This window comes from Diaphorina citri, unplaced genomic scaffold, assembly GCF_000475195.1.
Source record: "Diaphorina citri unplaced genomic scaffold, Diaci psyllid genome assembly version 1.1 scaffold224, whole genome shotgun sequence".
In the NCBI taxonomy this organism is placed as follows: domain Eukaryota; kingdom Metazoa; phylum Arthropoda; class Insecta; order Hemiptera; family Psyllidae; genus Diaphorina; species Diaphorina citri.
In genome coordinates, this window is record NW_007377661.1 from 383,930 (window position 1) to 404,121 (window position 20,192).

The 20,192-nt window shown below is 37.7% G+C and overlaps 3 protein-coding genes and 1 long non-coding RNA gene across 4 annotated transcripts in view; 2 read left to right on the forward strand and 2 right to left on the reverse strand.

Annotated features, from left to right (window-relative positions):
• LOC103506238 (protein stunted-like) overlaps nucleotides 1-20,192 on the reverse strand; it is a 28,153-nt gene that overhangs the window by 7,309 nt on the left and 652 nt on the right. The window lies entirely within an intron of this gene.
• Nucleotides 245-7,190, forward strand: LOC113466170 (peroxidasin-like). The gene is made up of 6 exons (XM_026821342.1): nucleotides 245-336; nucleotides 3,463-3,534; nucleotides 5,257-5,328; nucleotides 5,738-5,809; nucleotides 6,267-6,430; nucleotides 7,064-7,190. The coding sequence occupies exons 1-6, from the start codon at nucleotides 245-247 to the stop codon at nucleotides 7,183-7,185; spliced, it is 594 nt and encodes a 197-aa protein (XP_026677143.1). The 3' UTR covers nucleotides 7,186-7,190.
• LOC113466187 lies at nucleotides 12,095-13,149 on the reverse strand. The gene is made up of 2 exons (XR_003390661.1): nucleotides 13,070-13,149; nucleotides 12,095-12,560 (listed from the first exon to the last, which is right to left on the reverse strand). It is a non-coding gene; the product is annotated as an uncharacterized LOC113466187 (long non-coding RNA).
• On the forward strand, nucleotides 13,405-18,468 carry LOC103506268 (parafibromin). The gene is made up of 9 exons (XM_026821343.1): nucleotides 13,405-13,431; nucleotides 13,772-13,875; nucleotides 14,979-15,189; nucleotides 15,549-15,613; nucleotides 15,982-16,087; nucleotides 16,384-16,661; nucleotides 17,228-17,471; nucleotides 17,754-17,958; nucleotides 18,317-18,468. Exons 1-9 carry the CDS (start codon nucleotides 13,405-13,407, stop codon nucleotides 18,466-18,468), a joined length of 1,392 nt encoding a protein of 463 aa, XP_026677144.1.

Consider the following 20,192-nt stretch of genomic DNA (forward strand, 5'->3'; position numbering starts at 1 on the left):
GTGTTCAGAATATTTTATGCTGGTTGTAATACCTAAAACCTGACGTTTATTATCCTGTCCCATATCATGGTGGGCTTAGGCGCGTCGAAAAACAGAAGGAAGTGAATTCGAATCCCGGAGAAGAATGGTTTTATTCGCATTATGAACGGTAGATGTTGTTTTCTGTATAAGGCCAGCGGCTCGGCGATAGGAGTGATAGGACACTGAAACGCACCAGTTCCCAGATGGATTTTGAAGTTAACCAATGTTGCGCGTGGTTGGAATTCGGACGGGTGACCATCTGAACAATCGTGTTCTGGTGGCTCTTCTCGGCCCCACTCAGACTGAGTACTTAGGGTAATATGAGGAAGCTGGTCAGAAGGGTATCTTTTCGTCGAATGAAGGGTAACACAAGGATCCGATAGGAATATTACGTAAAATGATAAATAACCAATATTGTTTTATCTGAGTGCTAAGTACAATTCAATGTTAACATCCCTAACATGTAATGATATCTTTCTCATATATCTCAAATCTAAGAACCCTAAAAACCCATGTCAGATACTGAACAGCGCGTTTGTTAGGTCTTTCCGCATATTGTATAGTTTTATAGGGTGACATTTTTTTGCCTAGGTATTTTCTGTAGGGTCTTAGAGTAGGTGTATTGGATGGCTAAATGCCCACACACCTACGCCTGAGTTTAACGTGCATTTTCTTTCAGGATTAGTACCTAAATAATAATATTATTAGTACCTAAATATTAATATTATTCTATATACTTTTCAAAGATAGATAGGTATTTTAGATAAATAATTTTGTTTCAAGACAAATGACAACATTCATTATTCATTTCCCTACCTTCAAGTCCACCTCACAGGTGTCTTTACGTGCACTTTTAAATTATAAAATTAAATGTCACGACTGTCACGTAGTACTTTTAACACTTCTTGTATTCTTCTTTATCCTCTTATGCTCTGTTGGATCCTAACTTGTTTTGTTTTCAGATATAACACTATAAGAACTATACTGTCTTTGCCTAATACAATCAGAGGTACGTAAGAACAAAAGGTAACAGGCCATAAAACACCTAAACCTATAAAAACACTAATAGTAGGTAGAGATACGTGAAATGACTGAAGTCCTATGTAGTCTGCTAACGATGCCCGATGCCAAGATATTGCAAACAGACTAAACAATGAAGAGTCCAAGCTTCAAGTCTGTGCAATATGAACTCCTACGTTAACACGAGACTATTATAAACAAGGAAGAACGTTAGGTGTTCAGTAAGTAAATTCCACGCAGATTTAATGCTTACCGGTCTATATTAATTAAGCATTTTATAAACATACCTACGGAATCTACGTACATTATACAAGTATAGTCTGTTATAGTTATTAGGTGAGCATGGGATGTATACAGGCCTCACTCGGGGAAAAAAGCCCCCTAAGTCCCTCCCAACTAGTCCCAACGGCCCATAAACTAATCAACAAATTAGGTACCTACTTTTGTTTGATGCCAAACATCAAAGTGTTGAAAGAAAGAAAAGAAAAAAAAAACAAAAACAAAAAACAAATCAAGAACAAACAAACAAACAAACAAATTTAAATGCAACAGCGCAGCGTCGCATCGGCGTCATGTCGAGTTTAAAACGTAAAGTTAAAACGACTTTCGTTTTTTCGTTCGGTTAAGAAGAAAGAAATAAAGAATCGTAAGTTCTTTCCAACGGTTCAGTACTATTGGTAATAGGTGCATAATAGTAATAGGCAGATACCTACTGCGGACAGAAAGAGAGAAGTTGTGTGCTTATTGGCTGTTGAATCTGTTGCCAAATATCCTAGGGGGTTCCAAGAAACCTGGAACGTCTTACTCGTTAAAGAGCTTTAAGGTCATTTCTTGACGTTAAGATAGATAACAAAACTAACTTTAACAAAAACGTACCTACTTGATATATTGTTTGGACGCACAGTGGCTTCGAGGTGTGAACAATAGCATGTTTGGTGTAAAATTCCTGAGTTCAACGGGTCAACACTTAGAACCTAGGTTTAACCCACATAATTTGAACTTATAATTCATTTTTGCTGACTGTACCAAACATATAGTATACCTACCTACTTCGAGCTTTAGCAATTTGCATTAAGATTGTTTATCTGTTTGCTTAACTTTACATTAAGATTGTTTGTCTGTTTGCTTGTTGCGAGATAACGCGATCGTTAGTTTAATTCTGATTTTGAATTGGTCTGCGACACGAAAGAAACTGAACAGGCTTTCTTCTATCCTGTCCATCTTCTCTCTTTGATTAAGGAACGACAAGACCTTTGTTGTTACATTTTCACAAAACAAACCCATTTCACAAAAAGTTCTCTCTCTCTCTATCAAGCCTCCTTAAAAAAGAGACGTCCATGTAAACTCTCTGTGTAGGTATCTGAAGCGTGAAGATTCTGAGTCCACCCTCTAACGCCTAATGTCTTCCAGTTCACAACTCTCGAGTTGTTTTCTGAGAAGTTTTTATTTATCGATTTTTATTTCTCCGTCTGAAGTTCAGACTTAAAATCCTCTGCAAGCGCGTGCTTTATCATCTCCGATCATTTCATATAGCACAATACAATGGTACCAACCCAGAACTCTTAATCTATAGGGTTCAGCCACAAGCCCAACTTATATGGAAGCTACGTGTGTTCTGTTCATAGGAAAACGAAAGAAATAGTCCAGGGGGACCAGCGGTTCTCAGTTTATAGCTTTATAGAGCTATACCACGGTGGAACAGTGATAAAATAAAGTTATATCACGTAGGTACCTATTTTATTTGTGTTTGAACTATTTATTTATTATTTATTTTTTAAAGGGTTTGGAGGAGGAAGCTGGTAACTGCTTTTAGGTCTTGTCGTCCCAAAAGAGAAGAGAGAAGGAAAACAGGATAGGACAAAGTTCGCCCTGGGCGGAAATCGAATCCGTGACTTAGCGCTTACGACTCTTACAAGGTAGTGTATTCTCCAAGCTATTTAGCCAGCCTAGTTAGCTTAGTTGGTAGTGCGTCTGCCTTGTAAGCGCTAGGCCGCGGGTTCGATTCCTGCCCGGGGCGGATTTTATCCTGATGGGATAATGTTCGTTCTCGGAACGGCTGGCTTTCTCCTATCCTGTCTTCCTTCTCTCTTCGATTTCGGGACGATAAGACCATAGCAGTTAAAGTTCCCTCTGTCAAACCTTTAAAAAAAAAAAAAAAAATGTCATTCCTATTCAGATATGAAAAGAAGACTTCTAATCATCCATGACGAATGCAATGTTCTTCATAAAACTCTATTTTAGTCCAAAGTACCTATTGGTATTTATGTCATGTTTTAATTTTTTTACATGTAATAAATTCCAGTTCTCAGATAATGTTCTTTTTTTACAATTTTAATTTTGTGCAAAAATTGGGGGTTACGGTCTGGCGAGACAGTCTAATAAAACACTTTACATCAAACTGTTTGCTTCGGGTGGTTTCAGGTATTTGTACAAGAACAGAATCACGGAGATCGGGTCCAAGGCTTTCCAAAACCTGCCCAAGCTGGAACAGTTGTAAGTCAAAGTTCAGAGGTGACAGAGTGACTAGTGGTGACTGGAAAAAATGAAAGAGGCCTTTAATATTTCTTTTAATGGAAAAGAGAAACATGCATGACAAAGTTTAAACATGTATAGGTAAATTTAAATGAAAGACCTAACAAGGATACAAATTAATGTGCGAAAGACAAGCTGTAAAATACAATTACTTATTACAAATTTATCTACCTACTCAAGTACTTACCTATGTAAACTGATACCGGCAGAAATTGGCACATCCACTAATTATTATGTTGGTGGATGTGCCAGATGCACTGAATATACGTTGTAGACACAAGTTCAGATATACAACTCACCTATGTCCAGATCAATTTGATTTAACCAAACTTGGTGTTTGTTACAACAAAGAGAGGCCTTTACAGGCGAATTTAGGCCCACAGACTGCGGCTAAAATAAGGAGCGTGGTAGCTCTCCGCCCCGCCAAGGAAAGTTTAACAGTTCAAGTTCGGTACAAAACCTTAACAAAACTTTTCAATTAGAATATTAGTAGGTATGTATAAGACGACAAATTCATCGATGGTGCACCTGGCTTTCAGTTAAGAGTCCTGTCTGGAAAGCTGTATTTAATCCCTTTCCAATACAGTATAGGTTGACAGGTAGTTGATAGGCTGTCTGGATTATAATTTGCCTGGGTTAATGAAATACATGTATAATGAAACGATGCTGGCAACCATCCAGAGGATTTCAACACGGTCTGTATGGAATCTTTCATTTAGGTTTACAGAGTGAATCCGAATTGAAATATTCCTAAAGCTATGTCCACACATAGTCAACGTCTTCGATCGACGTCAACTGAAACCGTGCACTGCCTCGACAACATAGATTCACCTGTTCACCTCGTCGATTGACGGCGTCGACTATGTGTGGACACAGCTTTACACGGATACGGAAAATTCCGTACCATTTAGAATTCTGGACTGAAATTTAAAAAAAAAATCCTTCACGAGAGGCGGAAATAGTGGATAACTCAGTAACAAAGAAGAAAAATTAGCTAAAAAAATCACTTCATATTTACGCGGAAGTTTAACACTTTAACGCGTATTCTGCGATGGAGTTTCAAACTCCAAGTGCTTTTTGTATCTCCCTGTAGGAAGATGTTGATAGAACTGAGAGGTTCATGATTGTTATTCTACTGATGTAAAACAGATATAAATTTCCTTTCAGCATTCAAGTTCCCTATTTCATGTCTTTCCTTCTCTATGTCTAAAGTGTGATTTTTGAAGCTACATTTCAACATGCCCATGAGATTAACAGACGCTAGTACTCAAGAGGATTTATCATAAATACATACATACGTGCTAATGAGTATCTGTATGTATTGTATACCTCTTCAGAGTATGAGTATGCCTTACGCATGTCTTTCACAAGGGGCGTTCATAGCCTTCCCCCGGGGCTATCTCCAACAAAGGTCCCTCCACGGCTCCACGGTATTGTATACCTCTTCAGAGTATGCCTTACGCATGTCTTTCACAAGGGGCGTTCATAGCCTTCCCCCGGGGCTATCTCCAACAAAGGTCCCTCCACGGCTCCACGTTACATTTTTTTTTTTTTTTATGGGAAAAATTGCTGGTTTTGGAGGCCCCCTTGAATAGCCCGGCCCGTGGCAAATGGAGCCGCAAAAACCTCCCTATGACAGACCCTGTATTTCACCTGTTGGGGCGATTGTGTTTCTAATTTCAGATATCTGCACCACAATCGGCTGGAGCGTATTGAGAAGGGAGTTTTTTCAAACTTGGAGAACCTGGACCGGTTGTGAGTATACCAATAGATAGTCTTAGGCCAGCCACTCACAATCAGGTAGACTTGACGACAGGCAACTTGATCAGGTCTACCTGATAGTGAGTTGGTTGGCACTAGTTAGACTTTGACTTCAGGTCAAATTTGGACAAACAAAAAAACCAATATCGCAAGTTTTTTTCTAAATATATTCGAAAAACCGAGAGCACTAGATTGCACTGTTCTGGGGGCTATTTGGGATGACGTCATTTTGACGCAAAAAAAATTACAAACTACGAAAAGAAGAGCAAAATTTGAAATTTATATTTATGGAAGGAAACTCCGGTATTTTCAATATTATAGCTTGGGTCCAATGATCTAAGTCCATCATGGTTAGGGATGTATTGTTCTTTGATTTTCCTGTATTGTTCTTCTGTTTCCACAGATTCCTGCAGGATAACAAACTCCGCAGCATTGCCCCCGGGTCATTTCATGGACTACACAAACTGTCTCGTCTGTAAGTGAACTAAACTTTTGTAATCCGCCAGCCTAGAGGAAACTTTAGACTTGGATAAAAACCTGGGTGGCTTACTCGAGTCACTGGTAGCGATAAAAAGCCTAATAGAAAGATAGCTCATGTAGGTACACTGATTCCGAGTACGGGTACACTGTATGAGTACTGACCCTTGCTGGTACACGAAAAGTTTATCCTTAAATCATATATTATAGTACCAATAACCACCTCCAACCTGTTAGATCCTACGTACCTATTAAACAACTTTATTTTATGCAGAGTTCTCTATAGAACACAACAAGTTGTGTTCAACTTCGTTGGGTTGGATGCCCAATCAAAATTGGGAAAAGTACCGCCGCATTCGGCCATAGATGAACTTCCATTCAATATTAATTTTAACCTCAACACTAGCTTCAGTACGCGTATATCATTTTAATCCTTTGATTTTTCTCCCGTGCAGACGACTGGATAGCAACGCCTTGGTGTGTGACTGCCAGATGATGTGGCTTACTAAAATGCTTCAAGACAAACAGGACAGTTCCCAGTTTACGGCCACTTGTCGATTTCCTTCCCATATGGAAGGCAAACCCTTGGCTCTTATTAACGAGGAAGATCTTCACTGTGGTAAGTCTGCCAGGGAATTCCAAAGCTATGTGAGAAGTTAGCGCTGAAAAACTTATGAGTTGGGTCAACTCCAAAAAAAAGGTCATACGCGAGTTCCGTGCCGTTGAAAAAGGAGAAAATTATAGTACTGCTCTCACCTCCCACATGGAAGGCAAACCCTTGGCTCTTATTAACGAGGAAGATCTACACTGTGGTAAGTCTGCCAGGGAATTCCAAAGCTATGTGAGAAGTTAGCGCGGAAGAACTTATGAGTTGGGTCAACTCCAAAAAAAAGGTCATACGCGAGTTCCGTGCCGTTGAAAAAGGAGAAAATTATAGTACTGCTCTCACCAACTTTCAGTTTCAAACCCTACGGAATCGATGTATTTAGGATCTCCCAAATGTATCCAGCGAAGGTCCATGATCACTAGCTCAGTACCCTTTCAGCAGAAAGCCCCCACAACTGTCATAAAATTCTCATTAATAAAATGATGAACTAAGTAGCTATTGATCAACTAGGTATTTGTCTTTCATACTGATGGATTCTGACGTGATTTTGTGAAGATTCATCTTAACTAAAGAAGAACACAAGTAACTTTTACTCTTCCTCTTCCTTCACATCAAATAGTTTTATTGACACCCTGTATGTTCCAGTAAAGCCTCGTATTACTGAGGACCCACGAGATGTAGAAGTGACGTTGGGAGATGAGGTGTTTTTCACGTGTAAAGCCGAAGGAAATCCGCGCCCAGAAATTGTTTGGGTGAGAGACAAGTAAGTTGGAGACCCAGTAGAACAGCTGATTTTTGATAATATGGGACATGCAATTGCCGAGGGGCCACAGAAGGGCATAAATTATATGGGCTTATTGGGAACCCCTGCTCTAGGGAGTCTAGGGTCCTCAAAACGTGTTTTGGCACTAAAAACTCACCATCAAAAATTTGACCCGATTATCTACATTACCTTATTACCTACTTTCCTTGCTATAGGAATAGGATAAGGAAAGTAAAAAATCAAGAATAACATCCGCCGCGCCGTTTTATCGCGAATTTTATGCTGTGAATGCGAAACATACACAACGCCATTTGCCAGCGTTTTTTGTTTATTTTCGTGTTCGACTCCTTAACTGCTTTTTTTGCTGAGTGGAATGAGTGTTTCTGATGCGAACCAAGGCTTTCCTCATCCTCAGTAGATGCATATGCATGTCAGATATTACACTATTAGGTCCCTCAGAATCATGAGTTCTGCATAATTATGACTCATGAATTCATGATTGATTACTTGATTAGCTGCCGCTGCCAGCTTTAGAGTGACCAAAAGTAACCAATAGGTAAATGGTGTTGTTTATTATTATTATTTTGGATTTATTGTTTTCCAGATTGATCCGAGAGTTAAAACCAAATTTCATCTCAGATCGCGATCCCAGGCTTACGTATGTAACTATGTTACTATATTATGTATTCTAATAATGTCGCTTTTTTCTATTTTCCAGAGATCTCCGCTTCAATAAAATCAAAGAAATACCTCCCAACATATTGTCAAATTTAAAACATCTGAACACATTGTAAGTATAAAATATCTGCCGTATTCATAGGATCACAAGTGCGTTCGTATAAGTAGGTATAAAGTATCTGCCTTTTACTTGGGTACGTACTAGTACGTAGGTACGTTAGGTACCTCTAACAGCTAACATATCTGCCATTTTCTTAATAGGTATCTACGTATGTAAGCAAATTTGTACATTGCCAATAATGCCAATAAATTGGTATCTTTATCTGTGAATAAGAAAAATCAATACCTATAATCCAAACAAATGATAATAAATAGATACCTCATAACATGTGGATTTCTTTGATCAGCTAATTATTAAAAGTGATAAATTCTTATTATTATGTTGTTTTCGTACATGACAGTTATCTGCTACATCCATTAGGATTTGCGGATGTTAAACATTTACAATTTATGTACATATGTAAACAAAAAATAGCCCTCAAAGAGCTTAAAAGTTGGATCAGGTACAAATAGGTACCTATCTTCTTTTTATGATACGAATAGGTACCTATTTACTAATTACGGAAAAAAAACCTCGGTATTAATTTGCTAATCCTGTCAACAGGTTGCTGAATAACAATCAAATCCAGAAGCTACAAAATGGCGTCTTCGATGGACTTACTGAACTCAAATATTTGTAAGTTATAGTTAAATCCATATTCTATTACCCATAAAAAGTTGATGAAAGGTAGTATCTCGCGCATTATTACTAATATCAAGGAGGCAGGTACTATCTATGATTTTTAAATCCTGGATCAGGCTCGTACTTCAAGGCTATATACAAGTGATTGTGATAATTATGTACAGGAAGTAAGTACATATATATCTATACTTGTAACAGTTGAAGTAAGTAAACTTACTTTAGATTATAGGATATATGTAGCTAAATACTTATGTATCTTTATAGCTACCCATACATTTGTATTAGTGCCTCTACAATAACTTTATTGTCATTATAAACTAACGTTTCAAGATTTAATAGATAGGTGTCTTGTCTTACGTAAGCTTTGTCATTTTAACTACTTACTACTTGCCTTGTCACTTTCATATTCTATTGCCCATAAAAAGTTGATGAAAGGTAGTATCTCGCGCATTATGCTTAGGTACTTACTAATATCAAGGAGGCAGGTATCTATGATTTTTAAATCCTGGATCAGGGTCGTACTTCAAGGCTATATACAAGTGATTGTGATAATTATGTACAGGAAGTAAGTACCTATATATCTATACTTGTAAAAGTTGAAGTAAGTAAACTTACTGTAGATTATAGGATATATGTAGCTGAATACTTATGTATCTTTATAGCTACCCATACATTTGTATTAGTGCCTCTACCATAACTTTATTGTCATTGTAAACTAACGTTTCAAGATTTAATAGATAGGTGTCTTGTCTTACGTAAGCTTTGTCATTTTAACTACTTACTACTTGCCTTGTCACTTTGTTATTCAAAGTTCCAAGCTCGTCAGTTGCAGTCGTGAGAGTAGATCACGATATTTGAACAGATGAATCCAGATAATAAATTGTAAACTGTTTGCTTTGGGTGGTTTCAGGTATTTGTACAAGAACAGAATCACGGAGATCGGGTCCAAGGCTTTCCAAAACCTGCCCAAGCTGGAACAGTTGTAAGCGTCGCATCGGCGTCACGTCGAGTTTAAAACGTAAAGTTAAAACGACTTTCGTTTTTTCGTTCGGTTAAGAAGAAAGAAATGAAAAATCGTAAGTTATTTCCAACGGTTCAGTACTACTGGTAGTAGGTGCATAATAGGCAGATACCTACTGCGGACAGAAAGAGAGAAGTTGTGTGCTTATTGGCTGTTGAATCTGTTGCCAAATATCCTAGGGGGTTCGGTGTGGCTAGTGGTGACTGGAAAAAAATGAAAGAGGCCTTTAATATTTCTTTTAATGGAAAAGAGAAATATGCATGACAAAGTTTAAACATGTAGGTAAATTTAAATGAAAGACCTAACAAGGATACAAATTAATGTGCGAAAGACAAGCTGTAAAATACAATTACTTATTACAAATTTATCTACCCACTCAAGTACTTACCTATGTAAACTGATACCGGCAGAAATTGGCACATCCACTAACTATTATGTTGGTATTGTTGGTGGATGTGCCAGATGCACTGAGTATACGTTGTAGACACAAGTTCAGACATACAACTCACCTACATAATATGTCCAGATCAATTTGATTTAACCAAATTTAGTGTTTATTACGACAAAGAGAGCCCTTTACAAGCGAATTTAGGCCCACAGACTGCGGCTAAAATAAGGAGCGTGGTAGCTCTCCGCCCCGCCAAGGAAAGTTTGACAGTTCAAGTTCGGTACAAAACCTTAACAAAACTTTTCAATTAGAATATTAGTAGGTATGTATAAGACGACAAATTCATCGATGGTGCACCTGGCTTTCAGTTAAGAGTCCTGTCTGGAAAGCTGCATTTAATCCCTTTCCAATACAGTATAGGTTGACAGGTAGTTGATAGGCTGTCTGGATTATAATTTGCCTGGGTTAATGAAATACATGTATAATGAAACGATGCTGGCAACCATCCAGAGGATTTCAACACGGTCTGTATGGAATCTTTCATTTAGGTTTACAGAGTGAATCCGAATTGAAATATTCCTAAAGCTATGTCCACACATAGTCAACGTCTTCGATCGACGTCAACTGAAACCGTGCACTGCCTCGACAACATAGATTCACCTGTTCACCTCGTCGATTGACGGCGTCGACTATGTGTGGACACAGCTTTACACGGATACGGAAAATTCCGTACTCATTTAGCTATACAGAGTGAAAAATATCCTGCACACGAGTCATATTTTGTGGAATCCGAACTGAAATATTCCTAAAGCTATGTCCACACTCCACACAAACATAGTCGACGTCTTCGATCGATGGTCGATCGACATCGACCGAAACCGTGCACTGCCTTGACAACATAGATTCACCTGTTCACCTCGTCGATTGACGGCGTCGACTATGTGTGGACACAGCTTTACACGGATACGGAAAATTCCGTACCATTTAGAATTCTGGACTGAAATTTAAAAAAAAAATCCTTCACGAGAGGCGGAAATAGTGGATAACTCAGTAACAAAGAAGAAAAATTAGCTAAAAAAATCACTTCATATTTACGCGGAAGTTTAACACTTTAACGCGTATTCTGCGATGGAGTTTCAAACTCCAAGTGCTTTTTGTATCTCCCTGTAGGAAGATGTTGATAGAACTGAGAGGTTCATGATTGTTATTCTACTGATGTAAAACAGATATAAATTATCCTTCAGGAGAGGCGGAAATCGTGGATAACTCAGTAACAAAGAATAAAAATTTGCTAAAAAAATCACTTCGCGGAATTTTAACACTTTAACGCGTATTGTGCGATGGAGTTTCAAACTCCCGGTGCTTTTTGTATCTCCCTGTAGGAAGATGTTGATAGAACTGAGAGGTTCATGATTGTTATTCTACTGATGTAAAACAGATATAAAGTTCCTTCAGGAGAGGCGGAAATCGTGGATAACTCAGTAACAAAGAATAAAAATTTGCTAAAAAAATCACTTCGCGGAATCCATAAAATTCTCATTAATAAAATGAGGAACTAAGTAGCTATTGATGAACTAGGTATTTGTCTTTCATACTGTTGGATTCTGAAGTGATTTTGTGAAGATTCATCTTAAATAAAGAAGAACAGAAGTAACTTTTTACTCTTCCTCTTCCTTCACATCAAATAGTTTTATTGACACCCTGTATGTTCCAGTAAAGCCTCGTATTACTGAGGACCCACGAGGTTCTTGACAGTTCAAAGGGCACAAGAAAACACTGTGAAGTGAACTATAAGCCATAAGAACAAATTTATTTGGATTACTACTTCAGTAAGGAATGTCCTGCTTAGAATCAAGACATTTGGTATACGAATGTGCCGAGTTGTATACAGATTTGAGTATGCTGTACTTAGTGTGGTTCAGCAGAAGTAAGACAAATTTAATGGTGCCTTTTTTTTTACAAATGTATAGATTTATAGGTAATGAACTGATGATAAATAATTATTAGATATTTATTAATATTACGGTTTATTTTTATATCTACTAGGAAGTAAAAAGACTTTTTTTATGTGCTGATCTTATTATTATGGTACTTTATTATGTAGGTACATCATTATTTATTTTTATATTATTTTAAACAATTAAATGGTACATATTTATTTCAAGTACACATAACCCTACATCTCTTTTTATAAGTTTTTATTCTTCTTGCTTGTACCATTTTCCCATGTCTCTAAAGGGATTTTCTTTCTCAGTTATTCAATATGAATACTCTTTTGAGTTCCTCTGGCTAAGTCTACAGCTACCCACAAAAACTGTTTGACAGGAAAAAAGTAGAAGAGGTCAATACAACTGAAAATCCTACCACTTCGGATAGGTGGTCTTTCATCTTTTGTTGTCAGGTAACAATAGGATTGCATATTATTAACTGATAACAACAATAACAGAGACATTATCTAAATAACTACAATAAATCCCATTCTGATGGCCAACTGTTGATTTTCCTTATAGATTAGAATTGATTAAGCAGAAGATGAAGGACTTGATGTTTCTGAAAAAGGAAAAGAAGAAAACATTAGCCATCCAACAACATCTACAAAAAGGTTTCAATAGACTTACTAACATCTGGTTGTTGGAACATACATATCTACTAACATTTTCACTTCACTTTGATATGAAAAAATCTTTTAGGTGAGGATATTAAAGGACTTCTAGAGGAGATAATCAAAAGGTAAAATTAAAATGAAAGAAGAGCTGGAAGGTTGTTAATTTTCATATTGTAAGGTTATTCATTGAAATTTAAATGTTTCACACAGAGAACACACAATATGTTAGTAATATGAAAACATGATCAAGCAAAGATTTCACACATAAACTCAAGTAAATGAACAAGACAAATCAATGTAATAAAGGGGTACTGATGCTAAAAATATCAAGATCATCTTGTAATAAAATCGGAGTTACATAATGTAATGGCACACTGTAATGTCCTGTTAATCCTGTTATGAAAACTCACATACTGTTAAATGGTAGCAATACAGTCAATCAAACTCAACTTACAACCTACATTGATGATATGGTGAAAGATACAGTGAGAGAATTTTGTTTAATCTTTTTGATCTGCAAAGTTAAAATAATAGAATGTAATAAGAAAATAAAGTTTTAAACAAGTTTAAATAAGGATGGTCAATAGAATAAGTAATAGAAAATTGTGCCAATGGGTGGGCTAAGTCTGTTTTTTTTTTTTTTTTTTTTTTTTTTTTTTTTGCCTACGGAGGTGCGCGAAAGTCAATTCGAAGAGCCGCCAGGCCTATATTTAAGTTTCCATTAGTCATCAAATTGTTAAACACGTATTTATTTTCACCGATCAACCTGGTGAAACAGGCTTCAAATTCATGGCTAGCGGTCGGAACACAGTCTGGGTGTAAACTTGGTTTAAGTAAGTTAAAAAAAAAAATCTTTTTTTAAAGCCATTCAAATTGCTTAATCTAAAGGTAGACAGTAGAAACTGCCATCACATCACGTCACGCTAAGTCATGGGGAGTTAGAAAGATGTAGTTCAAAGTTTCCCATAATGTTGTAGGTAATCTCGTTCAGGACATCCACACTATCGTCACGTCACGTGATAGTAGTACCTTAAGAGTTGAATTGAGTTTTAACTCAAATTGTGGTTCTCGCCTTAAACAATAATTACATCAATGATAATGATAATATGTATTCCTTAATGTTATGAATTTTCAATCAAATATTTCTGATTTTCAGAACACTCGTCTTCCCAGTGGAGCCCCGTCACCCTCACATCAGAAGCGTATATCCCGCACCCCCATCATTATCATCCCTGCAGCCAATACCTCGCTCATCACTATGTATAACAGAGGAGGTCTTATCGTCCCGAAATCGAAGAGAGAATAAGTGCAAGATAGGAGAAAGCCAGCCCGTTCTAAAAACGAACCTTATTTGATTAGGACGAAATTCGCCCCGGACGGGAATTGACCTAGCGCTTACAAGCCAGACGCGTCTATCTAAATTTGCAGGCTAACTGAAAACTGGTCGGTACCTACTACCTTTGATTCAGGCGAAAGCCGGCAGGTGTCCCCTTTCAATCGCCCACCAGGAGTGGATGAAGAGACTCTTTTAAAAGTACCTACGTTCAACGTCCTGAAAGAAAAAACTTCGAGCTCGAAAAAATTAACATTCCACATGAAACAGCATTGTCATGAGAGGGTGCGGGTTCAATCCTACCATTAATTTGATAATAATAGAGCTGTAGGGTAAGACCAAGAAAAAAAATGGGAAAATTGCATAAAAAAAAGTTTTATTTGAAAAAGGATTAACAGGGGACGAATGGCAAAATAAAAGCGACTAGAAACATCGATACTTATGAACGGTAGAAGGTGAAGAGTGGAAAGAGAGAAGAAGAAGAATATAGCGCTTTTTTTTAGAAATTTAATAAATGAAAGACATAATATAGGTAAGAAAAAGAGGAAAAGAAGGTTAGAAAAAGAGAAAAAAGAGCTATAAGGGTTAAGTGACAAGGAACGCCTCAAGCGTCTACCCTCTTAGCTACCTTCCTCTCAAGGTCCATTTCTTAATCCTATTATGTTTTAGGTTCGTAACGACGGAGGCTAAGCGAGCGGCCGGGTCGAAGCGAGAGAACGAAATCCTCATCCAGAGATCCAGAAATGGGAAAATTGCATAAAAAAAGGTTTTACTTGAAAAAGGATTAACAGGGGACGAATGGCAAAATAAAAGCGACTAGAAACATCGATACGTATGAACGGTAGAAGGTGAAGAGTGGAAAGAGAGAAGAAGAATAGCGCTTTTTTTTTTAGAAAATTAATAAATGAAAGACATAATATAGGTAAGAAAAAGAGGAAAAGAAGGTTAGAAAAAGAGGAACGCCTCAAGCGTCTACCCTCGTAGCTACCTTCCTCTCAAGGGTCCATTTCTTTATCCTATTATGTTTTAGGTTCGTAACGACGGAGGCTAAGCGAGCGGCCGGGTCGAAGCGAGAGAACGAAATCCTCATCCAGAGATCCAAGGGGGACGGTACCACCGTCCCGTACCGCGTGATAGACAACCCGCTCAAGCTGGCCCGTACAGACTGGGACCGGGTAGTGGCGGTGTTTGTGATGGGTCCCGCCTGGCAGTTCAAGGGATGGCCCTGGGATGCCAACCCCGTCGAAATTTTCTCCAAAAGTAAGACAATTTGATTTTTTTTTTTTTTTCGCTTGCAGACCTTGCAGTGTCTCGAAATTTTATACAGACCACTTCTTGTGTACCTACTATTTATTTATTCGATATAACCTATTTTTTATACTGTCGTCTAAGACTAAAAAGTCCTATTAACACTTTGCGTGCCAAGCCGAATTCAGCGATATTTCCTCCAGGCCCACGGATTTTAATGTGTAACAGTTACCTGCCTACCTGTTTTGGTAGTAAGGCGTTCGACGGGTTTGAAGCAAATTTTTATTTATTAATTTTGCGACAACTTGTTCTCTTGCTATTCATTTTTTTTTTTTTTTTTTTTTTCCGGGAGAACCAAATCATATTTGGAGAATTTTCATGGCCAAAAGATGTTAACACCAACTATTTGCATTACCAGTAAGTATCCAACATAATCAACATATTGCAGTAAAATAGCTGATCTAAAAGACCATCATTGTTGTAGGTAAATGCTCAGGGGTGGTGGTTTCTGTCTTGGTGTTTTGATTGATAAAATAGCAATCTGGCTTGTTCTGGCCGAGAGAGCTATGCTCCTGTTCTCTAGGTATACATATTTCACTAATATTTCCCATGGCTCTACAACATTGAAAACTCTAGACAGAATCATGGTAGGCCATTAGTACCAGTAAGGTAATACTTGTTTCTTTATTTGGATAGGGAAGGATTTGTCTCTACTAATATTTGAATTAAAAACTTTCCCTTTTTTTTAACTACACTCTAAACATTTTTATTTTTGTTTTTCTCAGGTCTTCCAGAGAAGGTGCAGTGAAGAAATACTACACTCTAGAATGTCTTCTATTTTTTCTCAAAAATATTGGACTGAATCACACAGCCTATGTCAGAAAAGCTGCTGTAAGTATGGAGCTTCCCATTTAATGGTGGTTAGATACAATTCACTAGTCTCTCAAAAATACAAAAACTTTAGATGGTGTTTAAAAAAGAAAAAAAATACTGCATTTAATCATCCAAAAGTAATGGACCAAGGGGACAATCCACTTTAACCTTTTTTTTTTTATCTGATTGGTTCCCAGTTGACAGTAATGAAAAGATATTAGCTCCTCTTTTAATATTATTATTTAAATTTAAAGTGTAGATATTCATTTAAATTATTATATAAGAAAGAAAATGTTATTCTTTCCTCTTTACAGGCTTCAAACATCCCTGTGGTTCCTCGGCCATATCGTAAGGATATCCTTGCTTATTTGAATGGAGAAGTTGCCACATCTGCCTCTATTGACAAAACTGCTCCCCTTGAGATCCCAACTCAAGTAAAACGTGTTGGTACTGAAGAACTTGAGACTCCTGCCAAGAAGCCCAGACTAGAAGACTCGGTGCACTTGCAACATGTTAAACAACAGCTTGCTGCTCGACTTGATGCTCCTAAGGAGGCCTCAGTCACTTTGGATAACATCAAGTTTGGACCTGGGTAAGGAACATTAAAAAATAATAATAATAAAATATATGGGTGGTTCACTGCCATTTTTATTTTGTAGCAATGAAACAACTGCTACATTAGACTCATGAAGAAGTCAGCAATTAAATATGAACACATGTCAGTTGTCAGTATGCCAGGCAAAATTCCAGTAAGCAGGGGTATCTGTACATGAACCAATCTAGTAGGTTTTTCTCTTTAATATTTGCTTTATTAGTAATTTTTCAAAAATACTTATGTATTTTATCAATATGCTCTACTGTACAATGTATTTGTCATAGTACAAGCCTAAAATGCAGGTCAGAGTTGAATATTCCAAACAATGTTGAGGGGGCAGGGAAAACTCAATGTTGGGAACAAGCGTTGGGAAAATTCCCAACAATGGGAATATTCCCAACAATAAGGTTCAAAGGTTTAACACAATTTTTCTGTTCTACTTCATATCAAGCAGTTTTTGAATTTCATTACAAGACAAAGGGCAAAATTACAGTATAGCTCTAGGCCCTAGGATAGTATGTACCATTCAACCTTATTCACTACCTAATGTATGATGTTGCCAGGTCTCTCACAGAGGCAATGTCCGTGGAAAAGATTGCTGCTATCAAGGCCAAGCGTTTGGCCAAGAAGCGAACCACAATCAAGCGAGTGGCCACAGATACAGATGGAACAGATATTGGGGACAAAGATGCAGAGAAAGATAATCTGAAAGACATGCTGGCATTTGATGTGGACGTTACCAAGAATATTATTTCACGCGAGAGACAATGGAGGACGCGTACTTCTATATTTCACACCTCTGGCAAGGTAAAATTGACACTTTTTTCTCCTGAGTTTGATAGAGGAGAAGTTTGTTATAGGACACTGTGACAACAAAAGTTTTATCGTCCTAAAATGGAAGAGAGGAGGAGGACTGGATAGGAAAAAGCTAGTCGTTCTGAGAACGAACATTATCTGTCAAGAATTTAGTTTGGCTTAGGCGGGAAACAAATCCGTGACCCAGCACTTACAAGGCAGGCATGCAGGGCATGCTACACTCCAAGCTGACTAGGCTGTAAGTATATTCTTCAATTCTATTTTGCTTTTCAGATCTTCTCCAAAAACATCTTCGCCATCCTACAGTCAATCAAAGCTCGGGAAGAAGGGAGACATCGTCCTGCCCCCCCTACTCCCCTCGTACCATCCACCCCTGTTAACAAGAGTGTACCTCAGCCCATTGTGTACAATCGATACGATCAGGAGCGATTCATCAAGTCCAGAGAAGAAACCGAAGGATTCAAAATCGATACTATGGGTAAGGTTTAAAAAAAAAATGTTACGAGGAAACTGTAACTATTGAGGTCTTCTTATCATCCCCAAAATTAATAGCGGAGGAGGACAGTATGGGATACAACCAGCCGTTCCAAAAACGATCTTTATCTGTTTTGGGTAAAGGTCACTCCGGCTGGGTATCGAACCCGCGACCTAGCGCTTATGAAGCAGGCGTGATACCCTCCACAATAGCTAGGCTGGGTAACAACAGAGGAGGACAGCATGGGATAAGACCATTAGGCTATTTTCCTTTATTAGATGATAAATCATTAAGGAAAGTTGAAAAAGTCAAGCGTTTTTAGCAACCTATTATGTATTTATGCTACCGCTTTGCTTTTCAGGGACATATCACGGAATGACGCTGAAGAGTGTGACCGAGGGTAATACCCCTAGGAAACCTGCCCTGACCCCTTCCACTCCTGCCCATCAGACCCCTTCTGCAACCCCCAATGCCAACGCTGCAGCCTCTCCTGCTCCGGTAAGATTCGTGTAATACCTAACAAGCGTGCCGAGAGGTGCGCGAAAGTCAATTCGAAGAGCCGCCAGGCCTATATTTAAGTTTCCATTAGTCACCAAATTGTTAAACACGTATTTATTTTCACCGATCAACTTGGTGAAACAGGCTTCAAATTCATGGCTAGTGGTCGGAACACAGTCTGGGTGTAAACTTGGTTTTTTTTTTTTTTTTTTTTAAGCCAGTCAGATTGTTCCATTTGATTTGTAGTTATAGGTTTAACAGGTCTGTTAAACTAACAGGCTGTTACAGGCTAAAAAGGGAGATTGGTGAAACCCACCCCTACTGTTTTCGCAAGCGAGCTATATCCCGTTGTTTTTCAGGTGTAGGTTACTCCTTTCTCTACTTGTGTTAAGATTGCTTTATTCTACCTAATCCTAGGTTCTAGGAGCCAATTAAGGTTCAGATTTTAGTTATATGTCTTGATGTACACCTGAGCTAAAATTAGTATGAAATATATTTTGTCAATCACTTGACGTTGTTCTATATTGAGTTATTTAAAAAGGTTATTGTCACTTCGAATTGTTCAAGTTTCTTGGCATATGACAAATCTTTGTTTTTTTTTTTTAAGTTTAAAAAGATGTGCGTTTCACCGTCGTTTTTATTTCGTAGCAATGAAACAACTGCTACATTGTGAATGATTATGATGTTGGTTTTTCGTGCCTTTAATTCAAGAAATAATACGTATGAACGAATATACCAGTGAAATCTGTTTTTCTGACATCCCATTTGTGAAGCCCCGGCCAAAAGCAAACGATTAAAAAAAGAGAGAAAAAAAAAACATCAAGTTGAGAATATCAATCAAATCAATATAACTTTGCATTTCAGAAGAAGAAGAAAAAAAAAATCTGGTGTGAACATCACACGACTTTCCTTATCCTATTGAATGATGCTTATTTGGGTGTTGTTCTATTGTAACTTTAGCAATGAAACAACTGCTACATTATGAAGGATTATGATGTTGGTATTTCGTGTCTTTAATTCAAGAAATAATACGTATGAACACGTAGTACGCATCCGTCAAACGAATATACTAGTGAGATCTGTTTTTCTGACATCCCACTTGTGAAGCCCCGGCTAAAAGCAAACGATTAAAAAAGAGAGAAAAAAAAACATCAAGTTGAGAATATCAGTCAAATCAATATAACTTTGCATTTCAGAAGAAGAAAAAAAATCTGGTGTGAACATCACACGACTTTCCTTATCCTATTGAATGATGCTTATTTTGGGTGTTGTTCTTTTGTAACTTTTACAATATCTCTCACCGTTTAGTCAGTATCGCTGAAAACCGCCAAAAAACGGTCGAAAACCGCTAAAAAGTGGTCAAAATTCATATCAAAGGCGAATAATATTTTTCCTCGTTTCAGTTACATACAGAACTGCAAGGCGCATCTAAGGTACTGAAACTTCACTTGTCCGCTAGTCTACCGTTTCCGAATCTTGGAGCCCTCGTGTTCATTGGATCCGGAATACATCGTGTGAAATGAAAAAAAGCCCCCTGTATCCGGAATGACGAGAGCACAGTTTGAATATCAGAAAATGAACTCGTAGGTTTGGTGGTCTAATTTGAATGGTTATACACAGGGTTAGGCTTGGCTACTGGCTAGGCTTGAAAAATAGAGGAAAAATCTTTTTCTAGGTAGGTATATTTTTTTCTATTTTTCAAGCCCTGTGTATAACCACTACCATTTGAAGGTTGGAAT

Excerpts from the sequence above, each read along its gene's own strand:
- LOC113466170 (XM_026821342.1), top strand. The coding sequence starts at position 245 with ATGTTGCGCGTGGTTGGAATTCGGACGGGTGACCATCTGAACAATCGT. Across the intron at positions 5,329-5,737 it reads TTGGAGAACCTGGACCGGTT|ATTCCTGCAGGATAACAAAC; the intron begins GTGAGTATACCA and ends CTGTTTCCACAG. Across the intron at positions 5,810-6,266 it reads CTACACAAACTGTCTCGTCT|ACGACTGGATAGCAACGCCT; the intron begins GTAAGTGAACTA and ends TCTCCCGTGCAG.
- LOC103506268 (XM_026821343.1), top strand. The coding sequence starts at position 13,405 with ATGGCTAGCGGTCGGAACACAGTCTGG. Across the intron at positions 16,662-17,227 it reads AACATCAAGTTTGGACCTGG|GTCTCTCACAGAGGCAATGT; the intron begins GTAAGGAACATT and ends TGATGTTGCCAG. Across the intron at positions 17,472-17,753 it reads TATTTCACACCTCTGGCAAG|ATCTTCTCCAAAAACATCTT; the intron begins GTAAAATTGACA and ends TTTGCTTTTCAG.